This window comes from Festucalex cinctus, chromosome 1 (genome assembly GCF_051991245.1).
Source record: "Festucalex cinctus isolate MCC-2025b chromosome 1, RoL_Fcin_1.0, whole genome shotgun sequence".
NCBI classification, from domain to species: Eukaryota; Metazoa; Chordata; class Actinopteri; order Syngnathiformes; family Syngnathidae; genus Festucalex; species Festucalex cinctus.
Window position 1 is genome coordinate 40,376,905 of NC_135411.1, and position 21,591 is coordinate 40,398,495.

The following is a 21,591-nucleotide window of genomic DNA, read 5'->3' on the forward strand; positions in this document are numbered from 1 at the left end:
ACCATTTAAGGACTGTTCCATTTAGTCCCACCCAAGTTTCCAGCCTGTCTAACAGTATATTATGATCAATCGTGTCAAATGCTGCACTGAGGTCCAACAAGACGAGCACTGATACCTTCCCTGCATCAGTGCTCAATCTTATATCATTCAGTACTTTAATCCGAGCTGTTTCTGTACTGTTATGAGGTCGGAAACCTGACTGGAATTTATCCAAAAGTCCGTTTAAGCTAAAAAAATTGCTGAGTTGATTAAAAACCACTTTTTCAACTATTTTAGTTACGAATGGAAGGTTTGCGATTGGTCTATAATTTGCTAGCAGGGAGACATCCAGTGTTCTCTTTTTTAGAATGGGCTTGACGGCGGCTACTTTCAGACATTTAGGAAGTTCACCTGATTGAAGTGAGCAATTAATTATTTGTTGTAAATCGATCTGAACAGATTTCACAATGGTTTTGAAAAAGCCAGATGGTATTGAGTCGAGACAGCTCGTGGAAGGTTTCAATTGCTGAACCAAGTCTACTACAGTATTTTGATCCACTGAGTCAAATTCTGTCATGGTAATTGTCACAATGGGGGGTGTTTGAGGCAGGACCCAAATGCAGGGGGCAACAAAAACAGGGCAAGGCAGGGATGCAAGTAAAAAAGGTGATTTAATTAACAAAAAATGTAAACAAGGTACTATGGAAACATACAAATTAACAAGGTCAAAAACAAACACAAGGCATGGCATGGATAACAGGGACAGCAACAACAACAGGAACAACAACAACGACTCAACAAGAACAGAAAGAAAGCAGGGTAACTAAATACACATGGTAACGAGAAAACAACAGACACCTGGGCAAGATAGAAGAGGCTTGGGGAGCTGATTGGTCAACACAGTGGGAAGGGAAGACACACTCAGGTGGACGTGGTTTGACATAACGGGACAAGGGAAGAGACAAGGAACACATGACAAACAACCAAAAACACCAAAAGAAAACAAAATCCCACCCCCACAAAACCAAAACATGACAGTAATTAAATTATTTCTAGGTGATTTTAAGTGCTGCATCATTTTGTTATTTTGCTGGTTTGTGTCGATGTTTGACCTGATGGCTTGTACTTTTTCACTAAAGTGGCAGGCAAATTCATTGCATTTATCTGTTGGTAGGAGTTCTGGCGCTGTTTGATTTGGGGGATTTGTGAGTTTGTCGACCACGGCAAATAGAGTGCGTGTATTGTTGAGGTTCCTACTAATAATTTCAGAAAAGTGTTGTTGTCTAAAAACCGTGAAACTCGAGAAACAAAACAAAAAAAAGAAAGCGTAAAAAAATCTGCAGGTTGGCATTGAAAAAGACATAATAAAAAATATATATGGTTAAAGAAAATGTTGTTTTTTCAATGTTTGTATTTTATTTTTCAATACAACCTTTTACAATGCAAATTCTTGTTTTACAATGTCAATACTTGTTTCAATGCCAATGCAGCTTTTTCCACAATGTCCAGATTACCACTCTGCCTCTTGATGTGTTTTACGTTTTGGTCATGGAATGTATTCTCGTTCTCTTGTATTTTGATGTTGTGTTCTGTTGAATCATCTTTTGTCTTCTTCTTTTGTTAAACCACAAGGAAGCAGCTCAAAATCATTCATCCAGATTGATCTGTGATGCCAAAAACAGGTTTGGTCCCAAAAAAAAAAAAAAAAAGTCCTCAAGGTCACGCATTTACAAACATAACCCACACTGTGCACATTTCACATTTTGATCATACAATTTATTATTTGTTTCTATTCACTTTTTTTTTGCTTCTTAATCGATTATGCACGTCCCTTGACAAGCTTTCTGAGTCATCGGGGGGAGGTGAAGGTGTATGTGACTCACGACTGTGTGTGTGAGTGTGAACAGACCAATGGGCAGTCGCAGCTCCTCATATAAATAAGGCATAAAAATGTTCTTGAGGGAGACAGTGCTCATGTGCACCGCTGGATAGGATGTTATTGGCGCGCTTTGCAATACACTCCAGACAACTGCACCTCTGAGCCTTTTCAGCGTCGACTTGAGAGGATTCCGCGACCTGTGGGCTGCTGCTGCGTGCCGGTCAGACGTCTTGCTTTCATTCGCATTCACACTCACGGCATCTTGTGCGTAAATGTATTTATGGCGCCAGACAAGAGGGACTCCGTTTAAAAAGCGTCTTGCTTGCACATCTTTTGCATGATGACCTAAAATGAATTAATTGCCCATTTTTGCTTTGTTGTTGTTTTGCTAAAGAACATGTGTTGAATATTTAGCAATAGCTGTATTTATATTTTGTGCACGTTTAGATTTCTTTTCCACATGTCGAAAATGTATTTCTCCAAACTATTGCAAACGAAATGTTAACAAATATATTTTTTAAATCATGTTTTCTCTAGTGCATTAGTTGTTGTGATTTATAAGTATCATCTCTTTTATTTTTCCTTAACGGTCAGTATTCTATCGGCTGAGATTTACTGCGGCTCTGGCAAAATTTAACGGCTAATTGAGTTCAAGAAATATTGCAGCGCGTTTCCGAAATGGATGTCGGCTACGTCTTATCTCCACCAGCGTTTATCCTTATTGTGTCAGTTCTGTCAGTGCGCAATTGTGCTTCCAAATTGCGCACCCAAGAATATCCAGCTGGGATTCCTGCAACGTTGCATTCAAAATTATTATGATTTTATATCATTCGATTGACAGCCTGCATTAAATGCGACACAGTGAATGGCTGATTTATCATTCTAACTGCTCTGCTTTGTTTGCAGTTGAATAACAGCCATCTTGGAGATCAGATAAAAGAAGAGAGTGATGGCCACGTCAGAGCCGAGAGCCACCAGCGGGGAGCAGGACCCCAACACCGCCAATTTAAGACCCTCATCCACAAGTATGTGAATATAACACCTTGCTGTATCGACCCCCGAGGGTCAGTCACATCTAGTTAAGGCCGTCCTTCACCGAGATGCTGTGCATGGCTGACATTTGCGAGTGCCTTGCTCAAAGTGCGCACACTCACTCACACCCTCCCTCCGTTCGTCTGGCTCTCTCCTCTCTGCCGTCACCCCTCCTTCTCTGTCTGGGGGGGGGGGGAAGCGACTCTTGCCCGGGTCATTTGCTGTGTGGGCTCCGTCGTTAATCACTGCGGTTAAAAACAGAGCCATCACAGCTGTGTGTCTGTCTCTCGGGTTGTCTGTCTGTCGGCCTGTCTGGGTGCAGCAGTGCGCAAAGAGTCCGCCAGGAGAGGAAATTATGTGACATTGGATCTTTAGTTCACATAGAAATAAATGATAGGCCTATATAAGAGTTAGACATATATCTACGCATAGGTTGGACAATGCTTGTTATTTGATTTTGATGTGCCTCGCCCACGTACTGCTGCTGGATCTGCTATATATGCTTCATCTCACTCCCGATGGCTTGTGGCCTGCGGTCGCGCGTGCGCATGAGTGTACGCTTCGGCCCGATCGCTTTTGTTTTGAAGAGCTTGAAAAAAAAATGTTTATTATTGTTGTGCAAGTTTCTCGCATTTTATTTTTCCCATGCAGTGTCTCTGTCGCTTTGCATTATGGGTCCCAACGAACGCCATCTCAGCTCACGCATGTCCACGCTATCTTGTCGTGAGAACGCGTGTCTCTAAGTGTCTTCCATCGAGCCTATTTCCAGGACCATCACCAGCTCGCTCCAGTCACACACGATGTTTTACTCAATTAATTCCCACCCTCCTTCCGTGAGCTCATTTCACGGGTGTTAATTCCCACCCGGCCCCTTTGGCTGCATGCGTGTTTGCGAGTGTGTGAGCCAGCGTGTCCCTATTGATTTGGCCTTATAGGTCGGAAATGTTATGACTTACCTCCTTATATAAGAATGCTTCAAGAAATATCGGCTAATCACAGCCTTAATACAGGGGGAAAAAAAGACATACAGTTTACACTATTTACCCAATATGTCGATTTTGTACATTTACCCAAGGACCATATATGCTGCAATCATGTTCCCAAATTAAAATATACAAGCACAACTTGCATGTTTCCAGGGATCTGGTTGTCACACACCCGGCCGAATTGCCGCCCGCCTCACGCTTCCACTGTGCTTGGCCGCCTTTGCATCAATCGCCCGCCGCCGTACCTCACAAACTTTAAGGTCTATTCTGTTTTAGCTTACGAATATGCGTGGATGCATGGCTGTACACGGAAACTGGGCATGAGGATTTGTGGTAAGTTCGAGTCGTCTCCTGCATGCTGCTAATATTATGAGCGTGGCCTTTATGGGGTCCTCGCTTTGCGACGGACTTCCGTTCGAACGAATGTGCAAGTCGGAGCTCGCCGATTTGCAAGAAAACACATTTCTACAGCCTAAATAATAATAATAATTATAATAATATTAATGAACGGTATTGCGCGTAACTGACCGCGCCATCCTTGTAAATAATTGTGGTGAGATTCAACAAAATGTTTTTAATTTAATATCATTATTAGTGGTCAATTGCTCTGCAGAGTCAAAACGGCTAATTATAATGCAGTCAATACAGGAAGAACTCAATAATATAAACATTACTGTATTTATAAGGCGTAAAATATTTCATCCAGCTCTTGTATTGGAGCTCATTAAATCGCCTGGTACCAGGTGAGTGTTGACAAAAACTCCACCGTGTCAGCAGAGGGCTACAGCGTTATTATTCTTCCGTTAGCAGCCATTTCCCTGCCTTGTAAAATAGGCCACTGTATAAGCTGTGAGAACGAAACTGTCACACTGCGTTACCATCTTGGAAAGGTCAGTGGACATTAGCCCGTGGGTCTGATGATGAGAGCTCCTCTCGCCCACTCTGACCGCCCCCGGATCATCCCGATGTCTTTTCCATTCTACAAACAGGCGGACTAACCTAAAGACAGCACAGAAAAATATGCTGTAAAGCACCCACGGTCACATAGGCCTACATTTGTTTTGAACATTTTTACAGTCACGCGGATAGGTCAATGAGCGAAATGATAGAACTAATTAGCCTGTACTCTTTCAGAAAATGTAAACTATATTTTATATAATTAAAAATCTTAATGTTTATTAGGAAGGCATTTAAGACAGCACCTGAACAAAACTAATTATTATTATTATTATTATTATTATTATTATTATTATCATTGTGATCAGTCAAGGGGAATTTGACCAAATGGGTTTCAGACAATGATTAATCTAATTAGAATTGATTATTAGAGCGTATTGGTTTGAATGAGTAACTTTGAATACGATATCATTTTTCGAATTGATTTTGAACGGAAAATCCTAATAAAAAAATTAATGAAATGCAAGTGTTCACTTTTCATTTATTATTATTATCATCATCATCATCATTATTATTATTTGTTTCAATTTTGCACAATTAGCGGGCCTTACTGGCCTTCACAGGATCAATCACCGTGCAGGCCCATATAGTGGAAGCAGACACGCTGCAGCTCTGGCATCCTTCATTAACCCTCTTTATAGGGTGGTGGCGGGACGGGGCCATCGCCGAAAGCTGTCCGCGGATCATTGAGCCGATCAGTGTGTGTTTGCGTGTGCGCGCGCACGTGTCTCGGGGGTGTGGTTTATTCTATATATAGCCTAGGTTTGGTTTGATTTGGCCTCCACCAGAAATAGCTTCAGTTTGGAAATGATGCCGATAAACGAATAGTAACACATTATTTTTACATGAAAATATTATTTTACAGATATAAATATTGCTGGATGGAGATGTTTGGCGATAACTCGTGCACTTCCCCGTGCAACACACTAGGGTTCCTGCAGAAGAACAACAGCCTGGAGGAGAAAGGCAGACTGGGTCAGAAGAACCTGCTCTCCTGTGACAACAGTGACAGGGACGCCCGATTCCGACGCACCGAGACCGACTTCTCAAACTTGTTTGCCAGAGGTAAGCAAATATAGGCTCTGCATAAAAATATTGTGTTAAAAATCTAATCAAAAAAAAGGACATTAAGAAAAAACATTTAAAGTTATAATGTTTTGTCTTAAAAAAAATAGCCTATATTAAAAAAAAAAAAAAAAGGCAATTGCAATGAACACTATTTGGAAACTTAAATTCATGGCTGGACAAGAACATACAGGTGATTTCTATCATCCAATCAAGTAAAGAAAAATAGAAAGAACAAAATAGCGAAAATGAAAATTTTATAATTCAATATAATGTAACATACTAGACCAACATGCATGAAATAGTGTCAATAGAATAAACTTAAATGTTTCGAAAATATAGCAAGAGTGCTGCATTTTTACAAGCTTTAATTTGCCCTTGCATCCTCTAGACTTGTTGCCCGCAAAGAATGGAGAGGAACCTACCATGCAGTTTTTACTGGAGGTGGTTGACATCCTGACCACCTACGTGAAGAAGACGTTCGACCGCTCCACCAAGGTGCTGGACTTCCACCACCCTCACCAGCTCCTGGAGGGCATGGAGGGTTTCAACTTGGAGCTTTCCGACCAGCCTGAATCTCTGGAACAGATCCTGGTGGACTGCAGGGACACGCTCAAATATGGGGTCCGGACAGGTATGGGAAGAAATGTATGACAACATTTGGGCCAATTAAAGGCGGAGGGAACAATTAATGACAACAATGCAACCGTCCAATTCAGCACCCCCCACCCCCAATCCGGTTTAAGAATATGTTCGTTTTATTTATTGCCCCCATGGCATTAATTCACTTGACGTCCCTGTGCTCTGCTCTCCCGTCTGACTTATTAAAGTAAGTGTCGCCTAAGGGCGTCCTATAACGTGGCCTGTTTGCAGCTGTTAAAACGACAGCGTTCAAACTGTCCCTTGGGTTTCATACGGTATATCATTCTGTGTCTACTTCATTTTTAACTCGGAGATTCCTGGGGTTTTTTTCCCCCTGAGAAATCCCGGCGGGACTAGGAGCTGGCCGTGGTACTGAATTTTAAATAGCATTTATGCATGTCTAACTCTATACACTATAATCAAAATACACTCAACTACTATTTTTTTTATGCCATAGGCCTACATAAGCCATCATTCTGACTTTTTTTTCCCCTTTCTGTCCAAAGTGTGTTTTTTAATTAACTCATTCACGCCCAGCCATTTTCATGAAGCAACCCCCTTTGCTCCTGGCTGTTTTACTGGATTTTGACTGATTTTGCAAGGCCCACAAAATATTGTGTTCTATTGCTATAAAAAAGGTGGAACCTACCAAAAGAAAGATTAGAGTCATCAGGGGGAAAAAGGTACATTTTTATCCGTTTCAGTTTTCCAGCAATTAGCATTAGAATATAGTTAAGTTTCAACATTATTCACAAACCTGTTTAAAAACAATGGGGAAAAGAGCTTTTTTGCAACATGGCCCTGGTTGATCTCTTATACTCTGCTGCTACCTGCTGGCCGTTTTTGTAATAACTACCATTGTTTTAAGCGACCTCTTCAGGTCAGAGGCTGCATCAAAGCCTTAGGTATGCTCTAGCATAAAACAAACAAACAAACAAACAAACAAACAAAAATGTATAAATACGTTTTTGGGAGCATGGCAATATGTAAAATAGAACGTTTCCATTCATTTTTGGGAGCAAATTAGTTTAGCAAAAACAAGTATGTGAACATGGCAATGACAGTGAACCACAAAAACAGCAAAGTCCAGAATCAACTTGATCAACTAAACAGGAGTCAGGACGTGGCAAACACAGGACGTGGGGGAATGACAATGGACTGAGACAGACTGAATGAAAGCAGGAAACTAAGGCCCTGTTCACACGGAAGCAAAGCCGGCTTCGTTCCTCAAACACATCTTGTACAGACAGAAACGTTTCAAGACATGCGAGTGTCCAAAAGAAGACACTGAGGACGTTTAACGTCTGTAATATATATTTGCCAAGTCTGGAGTGGCGCTGTAGCGCTGCCACAGGAAGTTAACGGAAAGTGGAGAAGAAGAATCAGCGAAGAAGACGAACCACTGATCTGGATAGCCGATAGGCCAAGTCTTTTGAAGCCGCCATATTACACCTCCCAAGAAACGTTTCTCAGCATATGATCCTATGCATTTACATTATCGAAATTAGAGAAAATTTGAGATGGTACTTAGTAGGAACAACGGGGGTCTAGGACGTGAGTGATAAAAGAAAAGGGGGTCTTCAAGTCGTTTATACAGTAGTGTGCGCGCAAGATGGAAGGAGTAAGATGGCTGCCCTGTCGTTTCAACGGCTTGCATGGACATATGTGGGCTATCGGCTCTCCAGTAATATATACAGATTCGTGAGACGCACACAGAAAGAGTGACAATGTCAGGCGATTTAAGTACATCACACAAAACATTTTGCTGTGAAAACATAAACAAGCCAAGGAGTTTGCACAAAACGACGACGACGACACAGCTATCCACCATCGTTGTTGACAGACTGGAGGTTTGTGCGCAGTCAAGAGAGGATCACGTCATCACTGGAGGATTATCCCATATATGGTGTCCACATTGGAACACACAGGGCGCGTTTTGAAATCTTTCCACACTGGAGCCCGGTTCAAAAGTTATCCGTTTCAAGCTCCGAAACCGCATCGCCGTGTGGACAAACTGCCCAAATGGTAATAAACTTGTGCGGTTACATTGAAACGTGCTTTCGTGTGGACGGGGCCTTAATACACACTCAGTAATTAGACAACGAGGGACACCTGGGCAAGACACGTGCGCCCATGAAACTGATTGGCTAACACAAGGGGGTGGGACGACTTGAGAAGACAAAGGGAAACACAAGGAAAACATAAAAACGGATCATGACAGAAGAAAAAGGGAACAAAACAACAAAAACTAACAACACCCAAACCATGACAGGAATACGGTAATGATTTGAGACATACATGTCTTGAGCATTTTCATGGGATGAATTCAAATCATCTCTCAAGGCACTACTGTACATCCCTAACACCTCTAAGTATGATACGGTGCAGTTTTACACCACCGCAATTTGCAGTATAACTGTACTGCAGTAGCAATATAAAATGATTGCCTCGTCTGTCAGTTTGTCATTGTAATTTTTGCGTCGGTGTACCTAATGCTGTGACCAAGTGCTGCTTAAATATAAAACATTCTTATCATGTGGGCCTACCAACACCACATTTACATGCTATTTATATCCATGACTGCATTTAAGCTGCAGGCATTTTTTAGGCTGACTGTGTGCGCGAGCACCTTGAATCTAAATGGCTGTCACATTATAGCCTTGTTACCAGAGCGGTACAACAATCTATTTAGGTTTCGTTGACTTATACAAAACACAAATTTGAGTTAAGTATTGCTGATTGTAGCAGCAGCAGCAACATTTCCCCACACAATTAAAATGCTTGTCGTAGTTGATGTACAACAACGTTATGTTTTGTGTATGTTTCTCTCTCAGGTCACCCTCGCTTCTTCAACCAGTTGTCTTCAGGTTTGGACATCATCGGCCTGGCAGGCGAGTGGCTCACCTCCACTGCCAACACCAACATGTAAGTCATACACACTTGTTGTTGGCGTGCTTGTGTTTGGCACCATTAATCATTAATGGAAACCCCCACTGCACGGCATGACAGAATTTGCCGTTTGTAGGCCACTTGGCTCTCTGCAGCACCACTAGACATTGTAAATGCTGTTTTTGTTTCTCTTTTTTTTGCCCCCTGTAAAGACTTGTGGGTTGATAGAGTGTTGGCAGCCGTCAAGCTGCTCCGTGTATCAGTGTGGCCCGCCCCAGGGGTGGTTAGATTGCATATTGATCTTGGGTCACAGCTACATTGAGGCCGAGTCTGATGGAGGGCATGAACCACATCAGCTTCACACCTTTTCGCAACACAGGCACACCCAAATATGTACTAACTCCCAATAAAAACATTCATGCCATTGTAAAACGTCAGAATTGAAAAAAAAAAAAAAAAAAAAAAAAAAAAAAAAGTAAAACGTCAGAATTACAAATCATTCACACGTTGCTAAAGGGTGGAAGCCTGTTCTGTTTTGCTTTGCATGAGTAACATGAGCATTAAAAAATGAGAAATAAAAACATATATTAGGTAGAGAACCTGATAAGAGTCTGATAAAATTACAAATGAGAATGAAGGAATAATTAACAAAAGAATATACAGTAGGCTACACTGCGATACAATTGATACTTTAATAACAATAAGGTTGAATAAGGTACAGCTAACAATGGAATGTTTGGTCTTAATGACCTTTTACCCATGTCGGATTGGATTGACACTTAGAGGATAATCATTTTTAATTAAGATTCCACAATACTAAGAGACTAGAGAACCCATTTATCCGAATCAATATATCAATTACATGAGGAGTGATTATTTCTAATTGATGAAAAGAATTATGTGGCTTTAAATTACAGCATCATTTAGAAATCCATATTCCATCACGTGTGTGCAATTCATGCAAATTTGTGATTTTGTCATCTCACAATCATAAATATATCAGAATCAAGGAAAAACGATAAATGTGGCGAAAGGCGCGATGTGTGTTTAAAAGTTCCTACATTGTGAATGCACCCTGAATGCACCGTTTGCATATGACAAACGTTATTTTGCCCTCTCTGAGTGTACTTTGCGTTAATGCCCCCCAGTTGGAGTTTGCTGTACAGTAAAACTAAAAACACAACTAAAAGAATTACATTGTATATATTTAAGTACACAGGCATACTTTCAAAATCAATGTCAAATGCAATTGATAGGCTAAGTGAAAATTGAGTTCTGACTAGTCGCACACAAACATTGCAGCAACATGTACAGGCAGCTAATAGAGCAATACTCAAAGACATATACTATTTTTAACCTGTGAAAAAAGAAGTTATATTAATGATGTTCAATTGCAAATTTCTTCTTCTACGACTAATTATCTTAATGTAGATACGTGTGTAGCACCATGCATTTATGGCACCACATTGCCCCTAACAGGCCAAGGCGCACACAGCAGGAGCAGCCAGTACTGTGTTAATTTTTTTTAGTGACTGTTTTTCATTGCTATTATTTTAATATTATTATTTAACTTTGATACGAATTTAAGTTGTGGTTGTTCTTTAAAGTTATATTTGAATTGATTTTTTTGATGGTTGAATATATATTGTTTTAAACAAATTAAACAATGGGGATTTCAGTATTAATAAAAATAATAATTGATTGTTACTATTTTTTTTCATAATTGCCCACCTCTAATACATATACGTATGTATTTACTTACTTGCCATTGCTTTGCTTATACTAGCTTAAAGTTGCTTTCCTTGTACTTCTCATGCATTTGCTAGCTAATAGCCCATTCATTCAAATCATATCTAATACAATGACACAAAAATCTCTTCTTTCTTCATCATTGTAAACACTGCTTTTTAATTGGGTGTGTTCCCGCTTGTATTATGAATGTGATGAGCAAGGTTCTGGATACGGGTTTGATTTATTTCTTGAAACCATGGTTGTGGATGGTATGATAAACAATGACTTTTCAGTCATGTTGTTTTCTTGCAATGTTGTGAAAATAATGGATATAATTGATATTGACCTCAAAAATCAAACCTTCTATTGTGATGACACATTTTTATGAAATTTGCATTCAAACATGGTTCCTGACTGGTTCAATTTGCTGTCTATACTGTAAATGAATTAATGGACTGCTCCCATTAAATGGTGTCTGGTCTCTTTAGGTAAAATGGATGAAAAATAATGATTAAATAGCACCATATTGGCCCCCGAACGATACTTTAAGATATTTTACAAAAGGTGTAGCACAAAGTTAGGGAATATTTCAGCTGTCATGACTTGCCACGAGAATAAAAGCTCAATGTAGAGATAATCAACACAGATTGAGACACTTAATATATATTAATTTCTCAAAACATTAGTCATAAAACCACCCCCTCCTCTATATCAGCACATCCCACTTGGAGGACTACACACATCTATGCACACTTTCATAATGACACCAGTTTGACTCGCACACCAGCTCGGCTGTCCCAGATACAGCAGCAAGGCTTTCCAGTCCATTGAGCGCAGGCTCATTGTGAGCTGGTCTTAGCAGATCGGCCAGCTGGGCCCCACACTGTCACACAATGCCCTCGGGCGCCACACAAAACCCAGGCACACACTGTGGAAAGTGGCTGCTGCGGCTCCCCGCGGAGTCCTCGTTGCATTGTCCCCGGCGGACATGACGGTCCGACGCACGCCACGGAGGGGAAGAGGGAGGCTGCGTGTCACGGGGTTAGTCACATAAAAGATGCGCATTCGAAGAGACTCGCACACGCTCGCCGCGCCCTTGATGATGGTAATAAGGGCATTTAGGGGCTTTCCCTGGGGACAGGCAGGTGACTGAGGGGTAATTTTCGCCCTCAAAAGACCAATGATTGGCTCTGATTGTGATAATCATCGCCATTATTGTCATTGTGGCGTGAAATGACTCGCAAGGAAGAGAATTTTGAAGGTTTTGTTTCTTTTTGGCTGTGGTTGGAATACATAAAAGAGAGACAGTGAAGATTCTACATTTTTGTCTCCATTTTAAAAGAACACCGCATATTCTTCTTTGTTAACTATGTGCATGCAATTCAAGTAATCATGTAATTTTCTTTTTTCATCCCATTTTAAGACCTTTTTTCCCTCATTCTAATGTCCTTTCACTGTCCTCTCATGCACCTCCTCCTTCGTTGTTTCCTCCTCGCAGTCTTTATCTCGCCTCTCCTTTTACATGAAACAAAGCAGCTTTTTTTCCCCCGTGCTGCGGGACATAATTGCGGACAAGATGTTTCCGATGGTAATAGTGGTGTGCACTAAGTGGCCTCATTACAAAGAGGGATGAGCCAGTGTGGGAGGTGGATGGAAGACGTATGTGACACATTTAACTTTCACTTCTCCTGCATGGCCGGACTTCACTTCATCCCTGCGACTTCTATTCTTTTTCTTTCATTTAACCACACCATAGCAGAATTAATTATTACTGTTTTTTTCTTTTTTGTATTTTGTGGTCAATACACACATCCACACACACGCAGACGCATCCTGTTATCTTCCCCAAACACACAGCGAAGCCCATCAAATCAGCACCATTCAGAATTGGAACTGAGGTTGGCAGGAATGACAGATAGCCATCACAGCATTGTGTGCTTTAATTAAACTAGTGAAGGATTTCACAAGGCATTTGAATATGAATGTTTGCTGCCTATATCGCACACTTTAATTAGCTCAGTCAGCGCAGGCTCCAATTCGCGCTCTGCGGATGGAATTATTGGAGGAGCTCATGGAAAACCAATCGCTCTTTGTGTGTATGCATACAAAATTGCCTCTTCTTCCTGTAGACGTAGTTGTTGCTTGATGCCCCGCATTGATGTGCTGATGCAAGCATTTTATCCCTTGTGATTGACAGGTTCACCTACGAGATAGCTCCAGTGTTTGTTTTAATGGAGCAGCTGACCCTGAAGAAGATGAGAGAGATGATTGGCTGGCCCGGTGGCGAGGGAGACGGGCTCTTCTCGCCAGGTTAGCAACAATAATATCAGTACTTGTAGCTTTACTGAACTAAATATATATCTACAAATAATAACAATAAAAAAAAATAGTGTTAAAACAATAGTGCTACACACACTCAAAAATGCTGTGTCAAAAATTGGAGTGATCCAGTGACCAATTTTACCTAATATTGACCCAAGTTAGCTGGACCCAAATTGGGTTGTCTTTTTTACTCAGCAGTTTAAAGAGTGCATGTACTTGCACTTTTCACTTTCTAGGTAGCCATACTGATTAATTTTGAGCAAAAATAGATACATATCTGTATGCAAAAGACATCATTTGAAAGAAAATTCTTATCTGTAAGGCAGAGTCATTGGCGAACTGAGGTTTGTGTTTGCTGATTGAGCCAGATTTTCCTAAAAACTTGAATATCGTTTCTGGTCAACAGGGGGCGCTATTTCTAACATGTACAGTGTGATGATCGCTCGTTACAAGTATTTCCCCGAGGTCAAGACCAAGGGCATGTCTGCTGCTCCTCGCCTGGTTCTGTTCACTTCAGAACATGTATGTTGCATGAGACCACCGGACACACACATGCACACGCAAAGTTTGCTTTTCCTTACAAGTGTGGATGGGACAACTTTGATTTTGTAAAACAAATGGATCGGCAACGTTAAAAAAAAACAAAAAAAAAACAATAATAATAAAAAGAGTCAATTATTGCAACAAACAAGTTATTTAATAAAATAACACGTTTTAAATGTTGTACAATATATCTTTGAACGTGTTTATTTATAATGAATCAATTAAAGTTGCTCAATGTAACAATTTGCCCAAAAATATCTTTACAATGGCCTATTTATTTGACCATTTATGACTGAAACATCTTCTAATTAGTAGATTAAGATTTCGCTGTTTACAATGGGTACTCCTGCAACCCTTCTCTCGTTTTAAGACTGGATTCGGGTTCCAATTTCCCGCCCTCTGTCTGCGGATGTGTCAATGTGCGCAACATGAATAAAGGGATGAGTAGTTTCATTTTCCGGCCACAGGTAGCAGTAGCGATTCAAAATTCAATTTTCTACGTTCAGCAGCTTTAATCAGATAACTGAATTAAATCAATCCATTCTACTTGAAAAATGTCACACTAGATTGATGCTCGGAGGGTGACATTAAAGGCCAACGTTTACGAATACTTCGTCCCCCACCTGCCTTCGAGAATTGCGTGGCTGTGATTAGGCCACCAAAGCTCCATTGCCCTTGATGGCTTATTGAACAATTGTGTCAATAAGCGAGTCATTGTTTACCTGGTGTGTGTTGTTCCTACAGAGCCACTACTCCATAAAGAAAGCGGGGGCCGCTCTGGGCTTTGGCACCGAGAATGTGATTCTGCTGAGCACAGATGAGAGGTAACGCATACATTCCATCTATAAATAACATGCATGCAAACATACATACATACATACAGTAGGGCTGGGAATCGATTCTCATTACCTCAATTGATTTGATTTTGATTCACAAGAATTCAGTTTTATTTTCCTGATTCGATTCACTTCAGTTCTATCTGATATTGATTAATTATGGAACAAATTATTCTTAAAACCCCCACAAATATTCAATTTTGCGGAGAAATTAAATGGTCAAATTATTTAGTTTATTAATGAAGGTAACACAATGTTTTTAATCACTTAAGTCCTACACAAACATCAGCAGGGATGAGATAAAAATATTTTCCTAATCTAATTCAATAATTTTAAATATACATTAAAAGATTCTGAATTGTCTTAAAGTGTAACCAGTCAGGTTTTTCATAAATGTAAGAAAATACTTTTAAATTCATGTGAACAGTAAATTTCAAGAAAAGTAAAATACCCACAAAAAAAATCTGCCTTTAAAATTCTATTTTCTTAAGAATTTATGGGGGGAAAAACAGATATTTAAATAATTGACTCATGGTTTTATGAACTGATATTGGGCTAGAAAAATCAATTCGATATCAATTATTCAATTTTTTAAAACCCAGCCTTAACATACAGTCGAGTGTTTACAGCTGCACATTCATTCGCTAACAATACAGTGTGTTCCAAAGGTCTTATTTGTAATTTGGTTTCAGTTTCAGTTTAGTTGACTTTCAGGAAACCCCCCTCTGATGTTATGTTCCGCTCTTTCAGGGGGAGGGTCATACCTGCCGATTTGGAAGCCAAGATCATTGATGCCAAACAGAAGGTGGGGTCTTTATTTTACTTCCCTCTTCCTTGGGTGCTCTCCGAGTGTTAAATGTGTGTCCATTTCACAGGGTTACGTGCCATTATTTGTCAACGCCACAGGCGGCTCCACTGTCTATGGCGCCTTTGACCCCATCAATGAGATTGCTGACATTTGCGAGAAGTACAACCTGTGGCTGCACGTTGACGTGAGTCTCAAACATTACTTGGTCATAATTTATATTCAAGTCACCATTGTGTATATTTCTCTAACAGTGTTGTCTTGTAGGGAGCGTGGGGTGGCGGTCTGCTGATGTCCAGGAAGCATCGCCATAAGCTCAACGGAATTGAGAGGTAATTATGGAAGCTGCAATATGTTACCTGTATTTGTAGCGTGGTGCAGAATGCAGTTTTTTTGCTACACAGTTAACTTTTGTGGGTTTTTATTTTGAGTTTCTGTAAAACACAAAATCTAATGCCTTCAATGAACAGCATTCACTGGCACCTCATAGGCTCTTCTTCGCTTTAGAATCAATTAAGACACCAAGAGTCATTATCAAGTATCCAAAAACAAAATAACAACGCCGTATGTCGTACTCTCTCGCCATTACACGGTAACTTTGTCATCCATTTGAACTACTCAGTCACGTTCGGGATAATTAACACATTCACTGCCATAGACGGCTTTAGACGTCAAAGATTAATTTTTTTCCTGCACACGCAATAAAAGAATGTGCAAAAAAGCTTTTTCGTTATGCATCAACTTGGTATTAAAGCAACAACAGTAAATTGCAGCGTTTACTACACATAGTTTAAAAAAACCACAACTTTTGTGTAGTCTCCAAGAATATTCAAAACATGCGGACATCCAACTTTAACACATTCACTGCCATAGACGGTTTTAGACGTCAAAGATTTTTTTTTGTCCTGGACTGGCAGTGAATGAGTTAACATGATTCTAAACAATATTCACTTCAATATCAAACATAAAACGACCAATAAACATAAGTATGCATCAATATATGGTATTTTTTTCTTACCTGTAAAACACGAAATATAATGCATTTAATGCACAACGTTCACACACGGTTACCTCCACATTCACATTGCGTGTGGCTCTTCAAGTCCCTTGAGAAGGCGAAGCACCCCCAAGGACATGCAAACAAAATAGCGAATGCTGCCCTCCGCTGGTCAGCGTTAGTAATTACAACTTTTCTAGAATGCCACATTTTTCAACTTGTCCTCAACTAATTAGCAATAACACAAGATGACAACCCTCTGAACAATATACTTTAATTGTAAATATAATACTTTTGAATATAGCTGTATATACCACATATTTTCATTCAGTTCAGTGGAATTTTAACTTTGCAGAGCCAACTCTGTCACATGGAACCCTCACAAGATGATGGGCGTGCCGCTGCAGTGCTCAGCGATCCTTGTTAGGGAGAAGGTACAGAGCTCACACACTGTATAAGAAGCATTCCGCATGGTCACGTTCATAGCAGTGGCCATGAGAGCTCATTTATCTTGATATTTTCCCAGCATGAATATAGGAAAAGATGAAGGCAGGTTGGGATGTATGTATGTGTGTCTGCAGGGACTGATGGGCGGCTGTAACTCCATGTGTGCTGGTTATTTGTTCCAACAAGACAAGCAGTACGACGTCACGTATGACACTGGCGACAAAGCCATCCAGTGTGGCCGGCATGTCGACATATTTAAGTTCTGGCTCATGTGGAAGGCAAAGGTAAAAGACATACACAACCCTTTAAATTAATTTCACATGTTTTGAAATGCTGCGTTCCCCCTCACAGGGCACCATTGGGTTTGAGCAGCACATTGACAGGTGCTTGGATCTGTCTCAATATCTGTATAACAAGATCAAGAACAGGGAGGGGTATGAGATGGTGTTTGATGGAGTGGTAAGCCGTCCTTAATTTGGGTTTTAATTGAGCTACGTGTCTCCATGTTGTTTTCACTGTACGTGTGACTCTTGCTGTCTCCAGCCTCAGCACACCAACGTTTGCTTCTGGTACATCCCACCCAGCCTGAGGGGAATGCCAGACGGTGAGGAGAGGCGGGAAAAGCTCCATAGGGTGAGACGCCTGTCAACATTCTTACCACGGAGATAGTCCAGCATTGTGTAATGTTTGGAAACAACAGGTGCCAGGATACAGGGGGCTGAAGTTGAACGATGATAAAAACAGATGTACTCCAAATGGTTTAGGTTTTCTTTTTAAATTTCCCTCCCCACAAAAAAAGTGTAAATCAATTCAGTAGAACATTTGAAGATAATAAAATGAGTGGATTTTGTAAATTGTTGAGCAGAGATCACAAGACTCCTCCCGATGATCGTAATAGCCTCTTCATGGAACCGAACTCCTTTATGCCCTTTGCCGAAGGCAGATAAATAAATAATAAATAACTTCAAGACTTTTTCTCTCTAATAATGTGACCTAAAATCTGAACAACTAAATTGAAATTAAAAAACAAACAAACAAAAAAATGACCACAATGTGGTTGCACGTTAATTAATTGTAATTGGGGATGTGGCTGTGTTAAGAATTAACCAATCACATTCAAACTCATAATAATGAGCATAAACAAACATTACAGATACATTCATCTGTTTTATAGTAGGCTTCTCCTGCCTTTTTTGTCTTTCTAGCAGAAGCCTGAAGGTTTTGTGCTACCACTCACTGCTATTTGGAACCGTTTTCACTGAAAAGGAACCCCTACTCAAGTTTGCTTGCTCTATATGATTTATTTTGGTTTTTACTAGCATAACTACGAGATCAATTTTTCAAAACTCATTTACAATTTAATATATTTTGTAGAAACTTTATTTGTACAGTCCAGGCCAAAAGTTTGGACACACCTTCTCATGCAATCCATTTTCTGTATTTTCATGACTATTTACATTATAGATTCTCACTGAAGGCATCAAAACTATGAATGAACATGTGGAGTTATATAATTAAAAAAGATGAAATAATTGAAAACGTGTTTTATATTCTAGTTTCTTCAACATAGTCACTCTTTCCTTTGATGAATTTTTTTGCACACTCGTCATTCCCTCGATGAGCTTCAAGAGTCATCTGAAATGGTTTTTCAACAGTATTAAAGGAGTTCCCAGAGGTGAGAATGCCAAAAGTTTGTAATCGGAACAAAGGATGGCTATTTTGAAGAAACTAGAAAAGAAAACGTGTTGTCAGCTATTTCACCTTTTTTTGTTATTAAGTATTTAACTGCACATGTGCAAGTTTTGATGTCTTCAGTAAGAATCTACAGTAAACAGTCATGAGAATAAAGCAAACACATTGAATGAGATGTGTGTGTGCATGTGTGTCCAAACTTTTGGCCTGTACTTTACATGCGTACTTTACATTTACTCCATTGTTGTTTACGTCGCAACGCAGTCAGTGCATTCAGTGACGCAGAATGGCGGCTGACTCTCTGCCGAGCAATGCCAAACGGATAGAAGAGCGTCACCACCCCCCACGCCGTGCTCTCGTCATTCACCAAACGCATTCAAGAATTGTTGTCGTTCCTTTAAGAAAGCTACGGAGGCTTACTGCGCTTTTTTTTTTTTTTTTTTTTTATATATCTGCCTTTTTATTTATTTATTTATTTATGTATGTATTTATTTTAGATTTTTATAATTTTTATATATTATATTTAAACAGCAGATTCTTTCTTTCTTTCTTTCTTTCTTTCTTTTTCTTTCTTTCTTTCTTTCTTTCTTTCTTTCTTTTTTCAAAGTTTTGACTTGATGTATGTTATAATTTTTTTTCATATCACAAAAAAACTTGTATTCGAAAAGGGGTGTGTAGACTTATTATATCTCCTGTAAGTATAAAATGTTTGGTTGGGTTGTCTTGGCGTAATTTAGCAAAACGTAACGCTATGTAATGTCACCGTAATCCCTTAAAGAGCATATCTGCACATGCAGTTTCTTAATTATGTGTGAATTACTACCACCATTTTGGAATCAACTTACCTTTTCACATGTAAAACAATGTATCTTATGTAACATCTTTTCGACTGACACTTCACATATTGAAACTATAGGGTGGTAGAAAAGTAGACTAAAATGATCATAATTAATGATCACTGATTGTACGGATTTACTGTGTCATCAAGTTTTATCCAACTCAGATAAAAAATACGACACGTCATAGTGAAGTTCCTGTAAGATGTGATTTTTTTTTTTTTTTTTTCTTCATTGCCAGGTTGCACCAAAGATCAAGGCCATGATGATGGAAACAGGGACCACCATGGTGGGCTACCAGCCTCAGGGCAACAAGGTCAACTTCTTCCGCATGGTGGTCTCCAACCATGCGGCCACCCAATCTGACATCGACTTCCTCATCGATGAGATCGAGAGGCTGGGTCGCGACCTGTAGATCTCCGTTCGCATCAGCTCCGTGTTGTGTTTGGACGGCGCGTCATTCTGAGGGGAGAACCCAACAATAAGACTGCAAGGCCCACATTTGTCCTCCCTTAGCTATCCGACATAGTTTCAGGTAACTGATGGATGCGTGCTGGTGGGAAGTCTTGTACTGCGTGCGTCCAATCTAGTGTCATTTCATGTAGATTGTTATTTAATGTGTGCGTGTGTGTGTGCATTGATGTGCTCGTGTGAGTGAAGAGCAGAAAAGCACAGTTCCAAATCCTGACAAGCATCACGGAATTATTCTTGTGTATACAAGAGTGCGGGTGGCACACCGTGTGTATATAGAAGTATTTTAGAGCTATTTATTAAAGATAAGCTAATGAATATAATGTTTACAGCATACTTAGGAAATAGAATATGCTGAGAGGAACTTCCGGTTGCTTCGATCTGTCATCTCCGAGTGGGACAGGTCATGAATCTGCAGTTATTCTGTCTGTGATCATGATTTGAAAATGCTGACTCATTGTCTGTTTCATGCAATCATGTGATACCTGTATGTGTTCTGAAAAAGTATTTATTCATATTTGAATATATAGAAAATTTGCGTTTTCATTGTATACAGATTCAGGTATTTTAATGTAAACGTATCTTCATGTGTAGTACATGGTGATAATTTGTACATTTGAAATTTAAATAAAAGTGACTGTCGGCCAAAGAAAGAAGAGGACGGAAATACTGCAAGTCATTATTCCTCATATACTGTATAACTTATAGATGTTTGTAACATGTGACCCTCAACTGCGATGCAATTTTTATTGTGCGTTTATTCCTGTGATTGTGAGTCTTTGAATGTTTGAGGTGACTTGTGAGGTGAAGGAGAAAGGAACCTGCAGTATATGATAAGCGAGTAGCATGAATGTGAGAATTTATTCTCTTCTTAAGAACGCGTTGCAAGAATTGTGGTATCTGTCGGAATTCTAAGGCATTTACTGTAATATACTATATTTGTTGTAATACATATTAATGTATTTCCAGTATCATGGGAGCTCAATCGTGTTTGAGGAGTTCCTCTTTGTGTCTTTGCACTAGGTTCACCTTTCTTTCCTCCATTGTAAATGGATGTGTATAATGGCAGTACTATGACCTATTTAATTAAACATTGATGGTAACCAGGGACCATTATATTAATAGGATATCTACATAAATTATATTGAAACTGTTGTGAGGTATAATTTTGAGGTGAACATAGTTGTAACGAATGTTACCCAGGTCAGGAGATTATCTGGAGGCACTTTAACAAAAAACACAGCGTCTCTATAAGATGTTTAATAAAGTCTATTAAACGTATGAGTTGTCGAATCTTCAGTTTCTGTCTTAATTTGTGTGCCATGATACTACACACGCACGTACACAGACATGTTTTTAGCTCCATGTCAGATTGTTCTGCATTTTTGTTTCTATTATAGCCTAAATCCCTTTTCCCAACATATCACTATCATATTTTCGGGAGTTTCCATAACTCTTCCTCTCTCTTCAGATAATAATAAT

At 39.7% G+C, this 21,591-nt stretch overlaps 1 protein-coding gene across 4 annotated transcripts; it reads left to right on the forward strand.

Annotated features, from left to right (window-relative positions):
• Positions 1-1,873: 1,873 nt before the first annotated feature.
• On the forward strand, positions 1,874-21,390 carry gad1b (glutamate decarboxylase 1b). 4 transcript variants are annotated; one of them, XM_077535631.1, is made up of 17 exons: positions 1,874-2,078; positions 2,776-2,883; positions 4,153-4,209; positions 5,764-5,898; positions 6,290-6,532; positions 9,375-9,465; positions 13,358-13,470; positions 13,889-14,004; positions 14,770-14,849; positions 15,612-15,666; positions 15,737-15,853; positions 15,934-15,998; positions 17,019-17,097; positions 17,245-17,394; positions 17,462-17,569; positions 17,654-17,743; positions 19,880-21,390. In XM_077535631.1, the coding sequence occupies exons 2-17, from the start codon at positions 2,808-2,810 to the stop codon at positions 20,051-20,053; spliced, it is 1,749 nt and encodes a 582-aa protein (XP_077391757.1). In that variant the 5' UTR covers positions 1,874-2,078; positions 2,776-2,807; the 3' UTR covers positions 20,054-21,390. The 4 variants fall into 4 exon arrangements, with proteins under 4 accessions (XP_077391757.1, XP_077391759.1, XP_077391756.1 ...); XM_077535630.1 differs by having other exon boundaries at positions 1,875-2,078; positions 2,765-2,883; XM_077535633.1 differs by lacking the exon at positions 4,153-4,209.
• The last annotated feature ends 201 nt before the right edge of the window (positions 21,391-21,591 follow it).